The sequence below is a fragment of the Leuresthes tenuis genome, unplaced genomic scaffold (genome assembly GCF_036924035.1).
Source record: "Leuresthes tenuis unplaced genomic scaffold, fLeuTen1.0.hap1 SCAF_7, whole genome shotgun sequence".
Lineage (NCBI taxonomy): Eukaryota > Metazoa > Chordata > Actinopteri > Atheriniformes > Atherinopsidae > Leuresthes > Leuresthes tenuis.
The window spans coordinates 23291381-23309867 of record NW_027325361.1 but is presented as its reverse complement, the minus strand read 5'-3'; the positions used below and the strand labels follow the sequence as shown (position 1 = coordinate 23309867).

Below are 18487 nucleotides of genomic sequence, written 5' to 3'. Positions count from 1 at the left end.
GCATAATGATTGACCCTGAGAGTTGGACATTCAGTTTACTGCCTGATAGGAGCGGCACTCTTAAAAGCAATGAGAGTCTTTTAACTACTGAATATTCACCCTTGTTTATTCTAGAGATCTGAAAAGTTTATTTTCAAAAAATTTTAATTTCTGAATTTAGAATCCATTTATGTTCTGATTTTTTAGATATTTGCCTATTAAACCATGGCTGCTATAAGGAGCAAACAAGTGCCTTTTTTACAAACAAGCACAGAAGGCAGTGATTCGCAAACAGCGATGTTCCATGTTGTCATGTTCGTTTCATTTGTTCACATGCGTGTGTTTTGGCATTTCAGGGTTGCAACACATTCCACAAAAAGTGGACGGGAACAACTTAGGACTAAAAATCATTTCAAACAGGAAAGAGAGTAATAATGATGATTATGTTATTTCAAAGAGCTGATGTCAGCGAGTGCTCAAGATTTGAGGAGCAATGATGGTCAATGGATCTCTAATTTTTCAGCACAAGCATGAGAAAATCATTGGATTGCTTAAAAAAAATGTCCCGCGAAGAAAGATTGAAATGGATATACTAAGAAATTTAAATGTGTGAAGACAAGGTCACAAATAAATGACATTTGAAGATGACAGCATTATATATCTTGAGTTCATAATGCCTGCAATGAATCCAGTTTTTTTTTCTTGTTCGCTTTTGCATAAATGTACATAAACACTTGGATTTATAATACAGTAAGTCCATTTCATGTTAATGTTAAATATATTTTTCATAGTTATTATTCTATAATCTTCTTTTTTTATACAGGTCTCCTTATTTCTAAACAGTAACGATAATGAAAGAAAGAAAAAGAAATAGACACACAAGACGTCGTTTCACCCAAACGGCTGACTTGATAGTGGCTTTTGTAACCGCTATCAGCTCTAAAGAACAGTTCAATATTTACTGTTGTATACCCTATTTGTTTTATCACTTTTCATTTCATTCCCGCTTTGTTCACCAACATTGACTTGAATTGTGCAACAATGTTTTATGTGCGCATATTTCAGGAAGAAATAAGGTAAAATTCCTCAGAGTAAAAAAGCTTAATTCCTTCCTCCGAACTCCTAAATCTAACACTGATAACAGGCAGCCGCAGCTCAGGACACATGCGCTGTGACTAACTGTGTTCATTAGCTTACTTTCATTGGGCCCTCACATTCAGCGATAAGCACTTGACAGCACAAATAGATAAAATATCTGAACTTGATCAGTGCTTTTTTGAGTTATTGTGCTGCATGGCAGTAATTTGACAAAAGCAGCAGGGTACTGACTGAAGTTGTCTTGATTAATGATCCATTAAAGAGGTCATATGGCATGGAAAAACATAACAGCACCACTGATATCAATCACCTACCTGTGCCATCATTGTCCACTGTGCTAAGTGATTATTAGTAATGACTGAATAATGAAAAGAACTATAAACAACATGGTTAAAGTCTGATTTTGATCTGAATGTCCCGTACTTTTAGGCTCTTTGACCTCATAAATACATAGAGGGCAGCATTCAGGTGCTGTGTGGGCAGTGGGATGGGAGGAGCAGATGCTTTAATTGGGCTCTCGAGGTTGAAGTGTTCCAGTATGTGCAGGAACATTTACGGCTGTTTAAAAACTGGTTAAGTTTGAGATGTGGTGTTTTTTCTATACCCAAACACTTCAAACACCACAAAGATATTTCTTCTTTGCATTAAAAAAATGGTTTGAAAGACATCATCCAAATAAATCAGTACTTTTGCCCAGTCAAGTAAGGATCCTTAACACATCACCAAAAAAGCACCGCCCTGGTCCTGTCAAGGATCCTTTCAAGGACTGGGTCCCTCTTTTGGTGGAAATTCAAGGATGCCTCTGTTTATCCTTCTCAAAGGACCCACAATCCTTTGCGCACCTCCAAGATAGCACAGAGAGATTCATAAATGTCAGTGCAATATGCATTTAAGTTACTAGCATTAATGTGTCAATAGATTACAAATTTCCAGCATAAATTACTGTTTAAGGTGGGACCACTGAGCTATGCCCTCTTGCTAAGACTGTTTTATAATTATGAATTGAAGATGTAGGAGGAATGAGGAAGAAGGAACTCTTTCTGCGCCTAAGAAGGGCCCTCCTTGGAAGGTTCCATCCTACTAAGGAAGCATCCTTGACTTTGAGATGCACCTTGTATTCAGTTTCCTGCTTTATGTTGCTGGAACATTATTGTGGTTAGACTTTGCGATGTGTTTCAGTCTGAAGTCCCTGTTACAAACCTGCCATTCAAAGGCACATCAGATATGAATGTGCTTACAGGGCGCCATCTTCTTCGAGCACACTTATTTAACCTTCTCATCCATGATGTGAATCCCATGCATGACCAGCACGACCAGCATTATCTCAGCTGACAGCCCAGATTGATAATATGTCCAATCTGTAACTTAATCTAACTTTATACTCAATCTCAGTAATGGAACTGGATGAAAAAAAATTAATATAAGGCACTTTAAAAATAGCAATTTTCTTTATTTACAAATATTATATTGTCTTAAATACTGAGGGATATTATATGTAAATAACATTGCATGTTAAATGCTACATTGAACATTTTGAAGTTGTTCAAGGACGATAAGAAAGCCAAAAGCTCCTTCCACACGTCATATCAAATATAAAAACAAATCAACGTATCCACATCCACTCCCATATGAAGTCATATCAGACAGTGAGTCTGTACAATACATTGAAAACATAGGGAAATAAACATTACATGCCCAACAACTGAGGGCTCATGAGAATATGTACAACTCTTATGTTCATACTCTCCAGCACAAACACGACAGACAGTGATTGCTTCAGTGCTTCAGATGATCAGTGACACAACACAACCTGAGAAGTCATGAACAATCACAAGTGTGATACAAACACATTATTGAATTAAGCATTGCATATGGACACTTTTAACACAATGCTCTTAAAGATGCGTTGCTTTAACGTCGTCGTCTTGTGACATGGCCGGGTTATCGTACATCTCCAGGCTCTTCCTGCTGCTCTTTGAGATCTTTTCATCCTCTTCATCTTTTCTGCAGCAGCTGCTGCACCTGCAGCAGCAGCAGCAGTGTCTGCCGCAGAAGCCAAACGTTGAGGTCACCACAGTGTCCCATGGCGCCATGGAGCGAAGGGGCCGGGGCAAAAAGTGCCAGTTCCGGAGGACCTTGGGCAAGAAGCGGGGGCATCGAGACTGCATCACATTGATGACGATGACAAAGATGACCAACGCAACGATGGGCACGCCAACCCCAACCAGGACTTCCCAGCCAGCCAATGACAGGCCAAATACACTCAGAGGGAGAACCAAGAAGCACAGGATGAGGTAGAGGGCGGCAAACCAGCGGTATTTGGCTGTTTGGTTCCCCAGCGCTCTGGCCAACCTGATTGGCAGTCGTGTGAATGGGATCGGATACCACAGCAAGATGCCCATGATGTTAAAGAAGAAGTGGCAAAGTGCAATCTAAAAAACACAAAAACACGATTACTTTATTATTATTACTCTTCACCATTGTTGTTTAAAGTGTCAGAAACATTTGCACATTAGCTGTAAACGCCACACGATTCCTCTCCTGTTCGGTGCCAAGCTGAAATTTTGTTATCTGAATGAACGTACCTGTAAGATGATTAAAGTTCATGTGATGTATCCTCTGGTGTCTGTGAATATCTTTAATTTAAAATAACTTAGTGGAAATCCCTGAAACCAGTGTAGTAACTGAGATATTACACTTGTTCATAAAAAAAATGTAATCCCAAACTCTAACCATTTATCATCAGACCCTACACATGGATTTTTAAAGCCTAACCCTCCGGATCAACAGACAAACCAGCATCACCATTTTAAGAGCTAACATTGCTAACATGACTGTGACCAGGGGCATCAGGACAACATTTAACTCCGTCTTACCTGCAGCGAGTTGGCTAGCGTTTCTCCAGGGCTCGCCATAGCAGCAAGTATTGATGTGGTTGTTGTACCAATGTTTGACCCCAGTGTCAGAGGATAAGCTCTCTCAAGGCTAATGACACCAATACCTGGTGAATGAAGATTGACAAGATGTAAGTTCTGGTGTTTAAAAAGAAACATATAGAGTGAAATCAATGTGATGATGCCTTACCAACAAGAGGTGTTATAGCTGAGGTGAAGACAGAGCTACTCTGGACAATAAAGGTCATCCCTGCTCCCACCAGAATTGCAATATAGCCAGTAACCCAAGTGAAGGGGAAGGGGAAGTCTGTAGTAAAAAACAAAAACAAAAACAAACAACAAACCCGATAAAGTGAGCAGGTTTGATCACACAATTAGAGCAAAAGAAGATTTCTGCAAAAACAGCACTTGTGCCTGAGCTCTCTGCATCGCACACCAGAACTGCTGGACCTGGGGGCAAGCGAGAAGCAACAGGAATGCTGTGCCTGTGCTGCTCATCAAGCATCACCACAAAAACAGATGTGCTGACTATCAAACAGGCCGGTTCAGAGCGTATGGAGAAGGCTCTCTCTTGCTTTTCATTTCTGTACCTGTGTTGAGCACCTTCTTGATGACCACAGCCACCTGTCCTTTCAGCATGGAGTTGAGCAGCTTGACGATGAGGATGAGGCAGGTGCAGAGGACGAGCAAAGACAGAGCCAAGAGGATGAGGCCGATGGCGAGGTCTGGCAAGTTAACGTTGACAAAGATGTGTTTGCCTGCAGAGGATGATTAAAGACATGAAGGGTCAACTATGTGACAACTATGAAAAGCCTTCTATGTTTGACATGCTCCAGCGCAAACCATAAGAACTAGAAGTAACTGTAAAATAAGCTGTGGGTGGTATATTAGTGGAGGTCACTTTCTGATCGTATCAAATTGAAAAATTTAAATATTTCTGTTTGCAAATGAAAGCCGTAATGAAGCAATGATCCATTTGATGGTCATGAGGCACTCGAGCTTCAATATATAATGAAAAGACCTATTGAGGAGATAGACTTGGAAAGCGAGGCACTATATCATCTCAAAGGTAGGCTTTGTCCCAACATCAGAGGGTCTGGAAGAAGGAGGCTGTTGTGGCCAAATGGCTCTCTCATATTTCACTGAGCTTTAATGGATCTGGTAGTGCAAGCTGCTTTGTAAATCCCTCCATAAAAAAAGGTATGCATAGAGGCATGCTTACATTTCTCTTGGTAGTCGGTGGAAGTAAAGTTCATCTCAGTCCAGGTCTGGTTTCCTTCCACCCAACAGACTGCACCTGCAGGGCAACTCTCCACTGTGGCATTCCAGAAAGTCTGAGAGCGACGACGAAAACAAGAGATAGCCCGATAATTAATGCAGCTGCAGATGATAATCTGTCTGTGACTGCACATGGGATTTCTCCCTTTTTATAAAGCATGATCTAACAACTGAATCACTGTGGTCACAGCTGGGGAAGGACAATATCAGTCATTAAGAGCAAAAAGGAGAGGTAACCATAGCTTTGAGATGTGTTTTTATGTTGGAACTAATCATTTTTTCTTTCACGTGATGCAACGCTTGTTGATTTCTTACCGTGTTGGTCTCTGTTTTGCACCATTTTTTGATCAGACTCTTGTTTCGTGCTGCCGGGTCACCAGTTGCAATTCCAGTGATAACAGATTTGTCCAGCTAAGAGAAAATACTATATTTCAATGGAAGGCATCATTTTGAACATCACTTCTGCACTTTCTTGATTGTGTCTTTGTTACCTGGATTATGGAGTTTGTGAGAGGGTCTGTGATGACGTTGAGCAGGTCAGGGGCGTCCTCTCCGCCCTGGATGTTGAAAGATTCGATCAGGAGGAGGGTGAGTTTGTACAGAACGCCTGTGGCGACTTCCAAGGGCAGAAGAATCAGCACAGACAGCCAATTGAAGAAGTCGTGGACTGTTGCACCGGCAAATGCCCTAAAAGTGCAGGAACACTTGTGAGCACATTGTGATCTTTGAGTTCTTTTCCTGAACATTTTTGTCATTGCTTCCTCTGGTTTACCTGCGGAACTCATTTCTGTCTCCTGCCTGCATCATTGCCACTATAGTGTTGGTGACAGACGTTCCTATGTTGGCTCCCATGATGATCGGCACTGCGGACTTGACCTCCAGCACTGAAGAATAAATGTATCTTTAAAGTACTATGTCATATCCCAGAGGTGCAGCCATTATCTGATAGGCATTAATGGTTCCAGCTTTTCAAATTAGCAGATTTGCTGCATTATGTAAGTATGCCCGTATTTCCTGTTGGTTGTAGATTCTGCATATGTACAAAGTCAATAAAGCTGTGTGCCCACTTACAGCCAGAGGATACCATGCTGACCACAATAGAGGAGGAGGTGCTGGAGCTCTGAACCAACACTGTGACTAACACTCCGATCACCAGCCCAGCCACAGGGTTGGACAACACAGCATTGTCCTGGAAGATGTCACCAGCAACTTTGCCTGCATACAAATACACACACACCTTCAGGTCAATAACTCCATGTAACTCTACATACATTATATAAGCACATTGCGTTGTTATCAGGCAAATAAAATATATTAGATGGGTGATTACACATAATGATCAACAGTATTTAAAGGAATTCTGTTTTCACCTCCGACTAGCTGGAAAGCAGAACTGAGAATATCCAGCGAGCAAATGAACGTGTAGAGTAATCCGACGAGTAGAACCAGCTTCACAACAGCAGACAGCACTCTCAAAATCTTTCCTTTTGTATCCAGCTCTGTAAAGGAAAACATGAAACACAAAATACTGGGTCAGAGTCAGGTTTTGTGCAGGGATCTGTACTATGCAGGGCAGTTTGAATGCAGAACTGCCTCACCTGACCACTTCATCCCTGTGTCTTTGAGCTCAGGGAGATCCCAGGGATCTTCTTCAGGAGTCTCATCAGTCACCAGGTCCAAGGTGGAGTAAGCTGGTGGTATCTCTTTGTCATCTAATGAAGGACAGACAGGAGGGAATGTTAGAAGAAAATAAGTTGCAACAACTGCATGAGGAGGTTCAGAATTATCTAAGAGAGAAGGACATACTGATATTTGAGGAGGAATCATTCCCCTCTTGTGGTCTTGGAGCCATGACTATCTGAGACAAAAAAAAGTAACAAAAACGTTAAAAGAATGAATAATCAACACATGGAATTAGATGTAGATAAAGGTTTTAGTGATCAAGCTTTCATCAATAAAACTTTTCTAAATAAATCACTGTTCCAATACAATATACTGTACTTTTACATAAAGCTGTGTAATAGTCAGAGCAAGAATTAATACAATTTTATGAGAAACTAACATGACCAACGTCAGTGTCTGGTCAGCAGTGGATCAAAAGTTTAAGAATTGACGCATCAAAACAAAAAAATGCAAAAAGGTGCCATTTTAAGAAGGCGCATGTCCCACTCCCTGAACCCTCCAGGTATTTATTTCGACTCATTTCTCCACTCGAGCTGGAGTTTCACTACGGGTGAACCGTGTGGCCTGACTTCCACGGCAAGAAAACAGTGACCTGCAGAGTACGCACCTGTCGGAGAGCGTTTGTGTGTCCGGCGCTGAGAGCAGGAGTCCTCACCTGGCTTACCTGATGCTCGGTCCAGGCGGAGCTCCTCTTTTATAGCGCAGCACCGAGCGCACACCCGCCGCCCTCAGTTCAAAGGTCGTGCACCTGTGGGCAGAGTCCGAGCATCTGTGCTGTGCATCTGCCTGTGTGCTGACCTGTAATAAACCAAATCAGAAATAAAATGATTATTCATGAGAGAGGGACTCCGCTGAGGCCGACACTGATCACAGCTCTGAATGAGGAAAAAGATGGGAAGCTTCTTCACTTCATCTGAATCTCTGTTCTTTTAATTGGTTAAGTTTTCCAACAAGTGTTAATTATCATTAATTATGTTAGGTAGAGTTGAGGCAAAGAAATAAGACGACCTAATAGTTCAAATTAAAATTCTCACAGTGAGTTGCACAATTCTGCTCCAGTCTGAGGAATGGCAGGTCCAGCTTTGATAAAATCAAGCAAACTGCTCCCTAGTGGTTGCAGTTGGAACACTATTCACCATTTAGTGGTAAAGTTAACACATTTTACACCTTGCCAGATACCTCTCAGAACAATCTATATTTAATATCAAGTGCCATTTTTGTTGCTTTTTCATGCTAATTCATGCTTTTATCTCTCCATTACTCTTCACTTTGAACGACATTACCCATAATGAATAACTCATGTCTTAGTAAAGAGTAACAGGAGGTAAAAAGTAGATGATATTGTTCAGAAAACCCACGTAATTTTAGTCCTCTAATTTCTGCTGCAAGCTGCCATACACCGTGTGTTTAAGTGTGAAAAGTTGGCTGATCAAAACTGAAAAAAAAGAATAAATAAAAAAAACCAACAACTATTAATATATAACTTTGATTACATACCTGGTATTCACTTAGGCCCGAATGCACATTCGTATACACACATTCACTCGTGCATGGCTTTACAGCTCTTTAGATAACAGACACATGCTTGCTTGTGTGTGCATATTTATTGCTAACCGTGTCTGACTATGTTCAAAGTGGGAGATGCTGCAGAGATAGGGCTGTAACAACATATCATTTTACATCTAAAATAAATGGTGTGAATATGAGTTAATGATTAACCAATTGTCATATTTCTGTTACTCCCAAACTGCAATAAAATAATCATGATAGCTTTAATGTCCTGCCTATAAAAGCAGGGTTCACTGAGTTGATAGAAAAAAAAATAATTCCACTTCAGAGATTTAACGCAGATCTTAGTTTAGTTAAATGAAATCTCCGTTAAGTTCGTTTAGAATTCTGTTTGGCATATTTGGCATAAAATTCACTGGTCTTATTGTAAATGTTTCGGTTTGGTGGTGTTTTTTTTCAACTCAAACACATTAACTTCAGTCTCTGAAAATGAAGCCCAGGGGGTCTTAAGATTCTCTTTAATCTGTTTTGTTGGCAAGAGTTCACTTCATGCACTCTCTACGTTTGATCCCTCAAGATCTCCAGCTGCACATATATTAAACAGTATTTTCTTCTGAATGTTTTATCTCTTTAAAGAGATTAACACTTCATATTTAAAAAGGAGAGAAAAACACCATTGATTTTAACCATAATTCCATTTAATGAAAATATATCACTGGGTTTCTATGCTTTTCCCTGTTCTTTGCCTTGATTTGCATACTGATCCTTCTTGTTGTGGTGTCTAACAACAGCTGACCAGCGATTAATCATTGTACTGTACTACCTGACTGCTGCACAATAAATACGATGATTACAGCTCCAAGAAGTACCAGGTTCAGTATGCACAAAAAAAAAAAACAGCACCCACATACACCCTGGTATGTTGATGAGCTGGTCTTCAAACACTAACAATTGCAGATTCTAAATTATACTCAGAAATAAAACAACATATGATCATATTTGTGTCAAAACTTGATGCAAATAAAGTGAAACATTATTAACTCAGCATTCACCTTAAACTCTGGATTAAAACAGTGGAAACAACCTATGTCAAATCTAAATCTGTTTTCTTCTCTTAAAAAAACAACAACAAAGTTTTGTTTCAAAGTTGACCTTTTTTTCCCCAATAAAAGTTTGACAGTTCACAGCATGACCAGTTGGATGTGTGTCTGTTCTCCCCACCCATGCCAAGTTGTTACATAACACATACTATAAAAAGACTAGAGACTAGAGAACAACATAAGATAATCCCATTTTAAAGAAATAGATAATAAACTGTTGGCATTCTAGAGCACTACACTTCATAATAAACAGTAGGGTGCTGTGACTTACATAGAAACATGCAAAGGAGGGAAGCAGGAAAAAAGGACCCAGAATCTGCTTTTCATTGTGATTAATGTTTTCTCTTTTAAATTTTGCATCATACATTCTGAGACCTGAAAAACGAAAGGCATTTTTAGAGGATTTTGTGTAGCTGTGACATAACAGTTGGTTATAGATATACGGACAGTTGTTAGGTGAGCTGCGCTTGACATCCAGTTGCATGTGTTCACATTTGCACATGAAACGATTCTGGGGAAAGGGAGTTTTCTGGGTCTTAGCCAACGTACTGGTGCCGCATACACAAGACTAACAAACCCAGTCTCACAGCAAAATGTGAAAAAAAGTCACAGAAATTGAATCTGTAGATTTGTACCCACGGAAATGATTTCCCCTGTTTTGGGTGATGGAGCCACACACTTTTATAAAGCCGAACAACTGCGTTTGAGTCCGACCCAAACCACTTTCTTTTTAAAGTAACCTAAACTGAAATGTCTTTTTAAGAAACAGTTGCTTTTTCTCTCACGCTTTTAGCTGCTCTATCTGTTTTCTTGCTGTTTTACAAATAAAAAAAATAAAAAAGTCAGTTAGGGTTAACAACTGACAACTTACTTAAGGTTAAGTATTAATAACTACATGGTTACAGTCAGGAAAATAGATACTTTAATAAAGATTTCAGCAACTGAAATACATCAATTTGAAAGTAATGCACAATGGAAAAGTACTGACATGCTGTGGTGATGAAAACTTAAACAAAGCTTTCTGTTTTGTGACTATTTCTTGATTTTGAACGTTTTTGACGTGGTTGGGCGAAGACTGCGCATGCTTGAATTGGAGCAGATTGACGAATGAACTAGTTACACTGTTATCATTAAGCTGTAAACTATGATTGTGACTCTTCATTTAGCATTTTTAAATAAAGTGTGGAAATACTGTATTTCTAAGAGCTAAGCGGCACCATACGTTGATTAATCTCACATCCCAGCCATGAATCAAATGCAATATCAAAGTTTCCCATAATTTTCCTATTTGGCAAGGTGCTCTTTGATGTATTCTTTTTTTTTTTTTTTTTTTGCATGGTCTTATGTGCTGTTTGTGTTAGGATGTGGGAGACATTTGTTTGTTCACGTTAACAAATTCCTCATCACAGCCTTCATTAGCTGTGGTTGCACATTGAAAACATGCATTAATGCAAGGTGCTCTGGAAGTGTCACTTTTGGACATTTCTGACAAAATAAATTCTAAATGTCAAAAGATTGTTTTGACTGAAATCAGCCCACAATGACAATGCAGAACAGGAGGAAAATTCATCATTTTCAAATTACAATCTGTTCACCTATTAACAATGAAAATAAAATCAACAGATATAAATTCCTTTACATTGTTATCTTAGGTACCTTTAAATGTTCCAGCTATCACATAAAAAATGTGCCTGCAAACTGTGTGCATAAACACAAGTGACCAAATCTCCTTTTAAGTCCAAATTTGAATCAGTTTAATCAATTTTGCTTTCCTCCATTCATATCATGCGACATAAATCTGAATCTCACAGCATAAACATTAATAAAAAAAAAGAAATTAAATGTCTTTTTTAGAATTAACACATGGCAAATATTTTCCTTGTGATGATAATGTCGGTTGAGGGTGGTAAATCCCTGGAACATTTTAATTATTTCAGCAAATAGTGCATCGCTGCATTTCAGGAGAAGCATCTTATAATTGCTTTAATTATGTTGGAGATAAAAGACATAAAAGTCAGGTGGAGTACACTATCTTTAGCAGAACATTGATTAAATATCTATTTATCTTACTGATAGTTTTCAGTGTGCGCTGGCGGCCAAAGAATTAGCTTCTGTGCAGTTATGAGCAGCAATATCACAAATATCATGTACTTGAGTCTCTTTAGCTGTATTTGTGGCTCCAACCTTGACCTCTCGACAGTGTTTACAATAATAAAGAATGACCTGAGCATGACATGACTGAAGGCTGGTGGAGAAATCAAATTAGAAGAGGCATCTTGAAGAGGCAACATTTTACAATCTCCCCTAGTTAATCATCGACTAACCCATTAGATTTGATTCTGTGCTTTCTCCCCATGTGACTTCAGAAGACCCACATATGATGGAAAGATCATCTGAGGCTTACCTTTAACCTTTGGAATTTTACTGCCCTTCCACCCACACACAAATCAAAATACATGCTGGTCATGCCGGTAATCATATATTGGCTTGCTTGTGCGATAAAAACAGCTCTTCTTTCTTTTTTAAAAATCTATTAATTTGAAAAAAACGTAACCACTCCTCCCTGTACTAAGCATTATACATTCGGTTTAGAATGTTTTGTTTTGTTTTTTAGTTTTATATTCAGAATGTATTCAACTGATCATGTTCATGCTGCCGGTCTGCCAAGCTGGCACAGTCCAAAGAGGGTCAAAGAGTTCGCCCTCATGTCACAGCTGAGGGACAGTACTACGCGGTGCGTAGGCTGGGCTGTAAAACCATAAAGATGAGTTGTTAAAACTTGTCCAAACTAGTTAAATCACTGCAGGTAGTTAGAATGAGCAACTATAAAGGTTAAAATCAGAAGGGCACAGAAATTTAGCATGATGGAAGGTCAGTGTGTTTCTACAGGCTTTATGTTTGGTTTCCAAAGAGACTGAAGCAAACACTAAAAGAAGATTCTAATGTGCTGTTTAGAAGGACGCTATTTCTAATAAAAATCAGTCCATAATGGTTAAGATCCAGCATTTGACAGTCTGGTCCTTTTTGTGCAAAGGAAAAACAATCTCACAAAAAACTCTAATTGATACTTAATGAGGTTTAATGTGATTTATTCTGATAGTCTGAGGCACAAAGCATCAGATGGAGCCTCTTGATCCATACTGACACTTAAACGTTAACATTTTATTTATGAATTACCAGGATAATAATGCAGCATAAGAGTTTTGCTTGAAGCCTTTTTGCATGAAAGTTCTCAAATTATACTTGTGGATTATTCATTTCCCACAAACACATATCAAGGTCCATACAAGGCAAACAGCCATACACACACACTCACTCCTTTAATCAATCTAGAAACACCAATTGACCAAATGTGCATTTTTTGGGACTGTGGGAGGAAGCCAGAGTACATGGAGAGGACCTGCAAACCCCACGCAGAAAGACACCAACCAGGATTCAAACCAGGAACCTTCTTGGTGTGAGGCAACAGTGCTAACATCTACACCACTGTGCAGTCTGGTATCGTAGTTGTGTACTTTAAAAGAGCCTTGTAAATACTGCCTAAAATCATGGTTTGTTTCCTCGTTAGGCTCTAATTATAAGAAATTTGCAACTCAACAGCGATTTTTTATAAATATTTCAGGAGAATATAAATTTTTTTGCCCCCAAAATTTGTCTATAGGTCTGCCCTTCCCTCTATTAAAAATGACTATTTTTATGCTTTAATGATTTTATTGCCTTCTTGTGATTTTATGTAGCTTTTTTTTCAATTTTATGAATTGCCTTTTGTGCGATTTGTGCACTATAAAAAAACTTGCCTTGCCTATTCGGTACAATGTGCTGGATGAAGCATTAAAATTTAACATGGAGAAAGAAAAACAACATCGTTTGATCACATATGCTCTCTGGATCTCAACAGTGCAGTGCAGTGGGCGAAAACAATTTTTTAAGGCAGTCACCATATGGTGTGACATACGGTAAGAAGCCAACAGCTGTCATTTCTGCAGTCATTCTTCATGTCTTCCCATCATCTCTTCTGTCCACTGGGTGGAATTGATGTAAAGTTCTAACATGTACCAGCAGATGGGGACAGACGAGTATCAAAAGGATTTTAAGCAAAACCTGAGACATCAATTCAGTGCTGAGCTGACCATAGTTTTTGTATAAGATCAGGCAAGATAGAGGTCAATTTCTCTGAAGGTAAGAAACCAGAGAAGATACCGTTAGAGACTGTGATTATCTTAAACAGCAGTTCTCTATCAAAAACAATATTCAACTTAAAACTGATCTGGGATAGAAATACAAACATTAAATTATGCTTTAAATGACAGCCTGGCACACTAATGTTGTTAATGTTTCTTGTCGACAAAAGTGTCAAATTTAAACAAATCATGTTTCTCGATGACAAGCAGCTGGTACAAAGTGCCCAAAAGTCTCTCGAGTTCCTTTCTTATGCTTGAATGATGCATATGTCAGTGTTAAGTGACTTGATCAAAACAGATGAATAAACAAATAAATACATTAAAAAAAAAAAGAAGTTTCAGAGACTTTTTTAAGATGAAAGAAAAAGCAGTCAATGTCCAAAAATCAATTTTTGAAAGACTTTCAAAAATCCTGGAGAATTACAGTTCATGATAAATAAGTTATCATAAGTCTGGTTCTTTAGAAAAAAAACAAAAACAAATGAGGGGTGGATCAACACTGTAAACCACTGTGGTTGTATATTTGTCAAAAGCAGCTCTATGTGGTTCTGCTATCTGATGCAGCAGTCTGCTAAGGCCGTGCATCAAGGTAACCTATTGCTGCTATTCATCTGATGTGAGATAGCGCTTTCCAGCTCAGCTCCCACCTGCGTGCATCAAGCAGTATGTTCACCTGCGCCGACACTTGGCCGACCTTGGTGGTGATTCATAGGAAGTACCGATTCATAAGTCCTCCACATGTGCTGATGGGAAACCATCCGTCTTTCCTCTTATCACCCAGCAGGAGAAATGACTAATGAAGTGTTAAAAACTGAGTGGGAAGCCTACTTCGCTTTTCCTCCATGTTTTGTGAAACATTTTGTTGGATTTTGCTTGATTAGATGATTTAGATGATTGTTGTTCAACAAGTATTTGTGTGATATTATCAAATTCAAGAACAACACAAGTGTTTCAAGTACTTCCCTGTGAATTTTTTATTTTTGAAAACTTAAAGCTTATCTATAAACTCTGTTACTGGCAAAATGATGAAAACTGGAAAAGAATTCCGTCAAGACAGAGAGAATTTTGAAATAGAGTATCTCAAGTATGTTTTGGTTGTGATTCAAATGGAAAACAGCAGCTCTTCAGTACTTCAGCATGACCTGCAGAAACAAAATTATTTATTGACATATGAAATATTTTATTCATTGCTGCAGTACGTATCTGTGCCTCTATAGACAGACCTGTGCAGATGTGAGGTTTCACTGCACATCAAACAGAGGAGGAAACAAGATTCATTTACCTCACTGAGCCACTCGGTGAAAGCAGAGATGCGGGTGAAGACGGTGGGTTTCTTTACTTCATTGCAGATACGAGAAGAAACAAAGCTTGTGACACCCTGGACGTACCACCTACCATCCTGACCCAAACAGTTCAGAGGACCGCCAGAGTCTCCCTGAGAGAGAGACAGAGACATATGTGCAGTGTGAAGGAGTAAACTCTCCTCAGGTGCAGCAGTTCAGCTCTGACAGCTCCAAACTGATTTCTATTGATGCCTCACACACATTGCATCCAGAAACGATGTCCCCTCCTGCACAGACCATGGTGCTCCTCACGTTGATACCCCACCAGTCGCTGCGGCTGCACACGCTGTGCTCCACCACAGGCAGCAAGGCCTGCTGCAGCTTATCAGGCATGGGACCATGGGCTGATAAACAAAGAGGACAGAACTACTTCAACATCTAAATATTTCATTGTGTATATTGCAATCAATAAGGAGAGTTGGCCAAGTTATTTGAACAGGAAAACCAACTGCGCATCATTTTCTAATAACTCAGCACTAAAAATCAGTTTGAGACAGTATGTGTCAGGTAGTTAATAAGCTTTTTGTGCCCTGACCTAAACATTACTTATTTGCTTGCATTGTAAAGTCCACTGCACAGCTTGTGCAGGTCATGAATTTACATTGTAATTATGTCACAAAACTACGACTCAATTTTCTCAGCCCTTGGAACGTTCTAAAAATAAAATAAATTAAATGTATATGCATTAGTAATCAATACGGACAGTAAAAGTGCCTGTTCTCTGTCAACTGTTTAACAGATGTCTCCTTAATCTTATAATTATCTTTGAGAAAAGGAAAAAGAAAAAGCCAGTGCCACACACAGACATCTTACAGCCATCATTTGAAGATACAAGGAGTTGCATTTTCTCACCTGTAGCTATGAACACCAGACTCAAAGAGGGCTACTGGTAATTTCAACTAAAATTTTGCACTCACAAAAAAGAAAGGAAGAAAGGAAGAAAACTTACATTGGCAACAAAGTACTAATACAGTTTGCGTGTCCTTAAGTTAGCTTAACCATATTATGTGAGCGTTATAAAGGGTGACCACAGGGGCACTGATGATTATTTGACATTGCATGCATTTCTCAAATTTGCAGGTGGATGAACTTACTGTAAGTTACTGTAATATAAACTGGGACTTGACTTACCACACAATAACAGGAAGTCATTTGCTGTCTTTGAATCCTGAATGACTAACGAAGATATAAAATTCACATCCTCTCACACAGGCCATCAGAAAATTTGACCTTACATAATAATATGCCTATTGTTGTCTGTTCAGAGTCAGCAATATTAGTAACTGTGACATAATGTCTGCATTTCAAGTCATAACCCTTTAACCTGCTTGTCACAGTAAATAAAATGATTTGGCTTTGACTGTCCATCATAAGCAAAGAGTTCACGTTTTGAGAAGCGCTTTCTTCTCTCAGAGCCAAAATCCTTCTGAGTTGGACACAAATGAACCAACGTAATGACCTGCCGTGATGTATGGTGCAAAAACAGCAGAATAGATGAGTACGCAGTGACATTACTGTAAAGGTTGCCCCAGCCGGAGATGTAACACGGGCTCCCGTGGGGGAGGATTTCTCCTGCTTCTGGAAGGCAAGCCACGCTGACGCTGTCATTCATGATGGGGCTCTTATCCAGCTTAAGCAGGGCAAGATCATTTCTTGGGTAAAAAAGACAGTCGTATGGTTAGATTTTTACTGATCAGGAAGATGAAAGACTTTTTTAGTTGGCAAATATCTTTCTTTTAGATTTGAATAGTTTTCAAATTTTCACTATATTAAATGACTAGAAAAACTTGTTAATGTGCTGCTGCATTTACTTGATGAATGAACAACTGTTTGCTTAGAGCTGTATATTTATTTACAGTTTTTGGAGATAATTCTGTCTACTTGGGAAGAAGTAGACAGAATTATATATGACATTCATACATATATGAATATATATGACATACTCACCCATCAGCCACATGGTCAATGTCCCAACTGGGATGAACAATGATGCGCAGGATATCCCTGACCTGCTCTGTGCCCTCCTGCTTGCTCATGTCATGCTCTCCAAAGACAACGCGATACACATCTCCTGGCCTGTAGATTTTCATTTATTTAAAGGTAAAATTTAGCAGCATTTTATCCTTATGTTGTTAATCTTTTTCAGCCCTTGCATTATAATGAGATTGCATTGATCAGACAGCAGGTAGTTATTCACCAGATGCAGTGTCCGGCAGTAAGCACCCAGCGAGGTGCAATCAGAGTTCCTCCACAGGTGTGATGGAAACGGCTGCCATGCTTCACTTGCAGGGAGATCTGGGAAAAAAACGCATAATACTCATAAATAAAGGAGTGGGTACAATGTATGAATGTGTTATAGTTACCTGCCATGGCCAGCTGTGGGGGAGAGCATCCTCTCCATTTACAACCCTATTGGTGTTTGGCTGGACAGCAGGAGTACCACATCCAAAGACTAACAATACACAATAGAAAATTCTATAAAACAAATGTATTTGGTACTTAATGTCAATGTGTGACATATGTATTTTGTAAGAATGAGAGGAAGTTTTTCTTCCCCAGCCAAACCAAACTACTCACCAAATACTGCCTGAAGCAGGAGGACGGCCAGCGTCTGCAGCATGGTGTCCGTGTCAAGGGTAGATTTAAACTCTCTCAATTCCATTCAGCTCTCTTATACCTGCTCAGTCTGTCTGAAAACCCAAAAGCAGATCATGCTGAACCTGGGAAACTTTGTTATCAGCATTCTCAGTTGACTGTGTCTGAGAAAAACATATTGTACCACAGATGCATTAGTTGGTCTGCCAGAACTAAGAAATGATCAGATTGCCGATGGGAAAAAATGGAGCTTTAACAAATGTTACCAAGAGAAATCTATACATTTCCTGAGCAGTTTCAGCCTGTTTTCTTGTGTAAAGAAAAACATATTTATATCATATCCTTATATACTGCAATCTAAAAGAAATTAGAATGTAAATGGCTGACATTCAAAAATACTGATACAACACCAATGTAATATTTGATAAATACAACCCCAGTTGCTGGACCTTTGGGAAATGAATGTTGTTTCATTCTTGTCTGAGTTTATTCAGTTTAATTCAATTCAGTTATTCAGTTATTTATATAGTGCCAAATCACAACAAATGTCATCTCAAGGCACTTCATTATTGCTGCTCAACAGTTCTGGTAATTCTTCGTTTTGCTGCCAGTTCCATAGGCACAAATCCACCCCCATATCATCACAAATGCAGGCTTTTGAACTGGGAACTTATAACAAGCTGTAAGTTCCCTCCACTCTTTAGTCCAGAGGGGGATGAAGATATAAAAAGAATGTCAAATTTTTCTGACCACAGATCAGTTTTCCACTTTGCCTCAGTCTATTTCAAATGATCTTTGGCCCAGAGAAGACTGTATTGTTTTTGGAT

The 18487-nt window shown here is 39.1% G+C and overlaps 2 protein-coding genes across 2 annotated transcripts; both read right to left on the bottom strand.

Annotated features, from left to right (window-relative positions):
• Positions 1–2554: 2554 nt before the first annotated feature.
• LOC140311360 (sodium-dependent phosphate transport protein 2B-like) lies at positions 2555–6947 on the bottom strand. Its single transcript, XM_072388739.1, has 11 exons — positions 6848–6947; positions 6620–6748; positions 6321–6464; positions 6022–6133; positions 5741–5936; positions 5565–5660; positions 5194–5305; positions 4562–4729; positions 4162–4278; positions 3954–4078; positions 2555–3509 (listed from the first exon to the last, which is right to left on the bottom strand). The coding sequence occupies exons 1-11, from the start codon at positions 6858–6860 to the stop codon at positions 2973–2975; spliced, it is 1749 nt and encodes a 582-aa protein (XP_072244840.1). The 5' UTR covers positions 6861–6947; the 3' UTR covers positions 2555–2972.
• Positions 6948–14681: 7734 nt separating this feature from the next.
• LOC140312260 (chymotrypsin-like elastase family member 3B) lies at positions 14682–17747 on the bottom strand. The gene is made up of 8 exons (XM_072390018.1): positions 17643–17747; positions 17429–17517; positions 17263–17360; positions 17013–17141; positions 16581–16717; positions 15267–15409; positions 15005–15157; positions 14682–14864 (listed from the first exon to the last, which is right to left on the bottom strand). The coding sequence occupies exons 1-8, from the start codon at positions 17725–17727 to the stop codon at positions 14847–14849; spliced, it is 852 nt and encodes a 283-aa protein (XP_072246119.1). The 5' UTR covers positions 17728–17747; the 3' UTR covers positions 14682–14846.
• Between the last annotated feature and the right edge of the window lie 740 nt (positions 17748–18487).

Excerpts from the sequence above, each read along its gene's own strand:
- LOC140311360 (XM_072388739.1), bottom strand. Across the intron at positions 4,730-5,193 it reads CACCGACTACCAAGAGAAAT|GCAAACACATCTTTGTCAAC; the intron begins GTAAGCATGCCT and ends CATCCTCTGCAG. Across the intron at positions 3,510-3,953 it reads CGCTAGCCAACTCGCTGCAG|ATTGCACTTTGCCACTTCTT; the intron begins GTAAGACGGAGT and ends TGTGTTTTTTAG.
- LOC140312260 (XM_072390018.1), bottom strand. The coding sequence starts at position 17,727 with ATGGAATTGAGAGAGTTTAAATCTACCCTTGACACGGACACCATGCTG. Across the intron at positions 16,718-17,012 it reads ATTGACCATGTGGCTGATGG|AAATGATCTTGCCCTGCTTA; the intron begins GTGAGTATGTCA and ends TTTTTACCCAAG. Across the intron at positions 15,410-16,580 it reads CGGCTGGGGCAACCTTTACA|CCCATGGTCCCATGCCTGAT; the intron begins GTAATGTCACTG and ends TTTGTTTATCAG.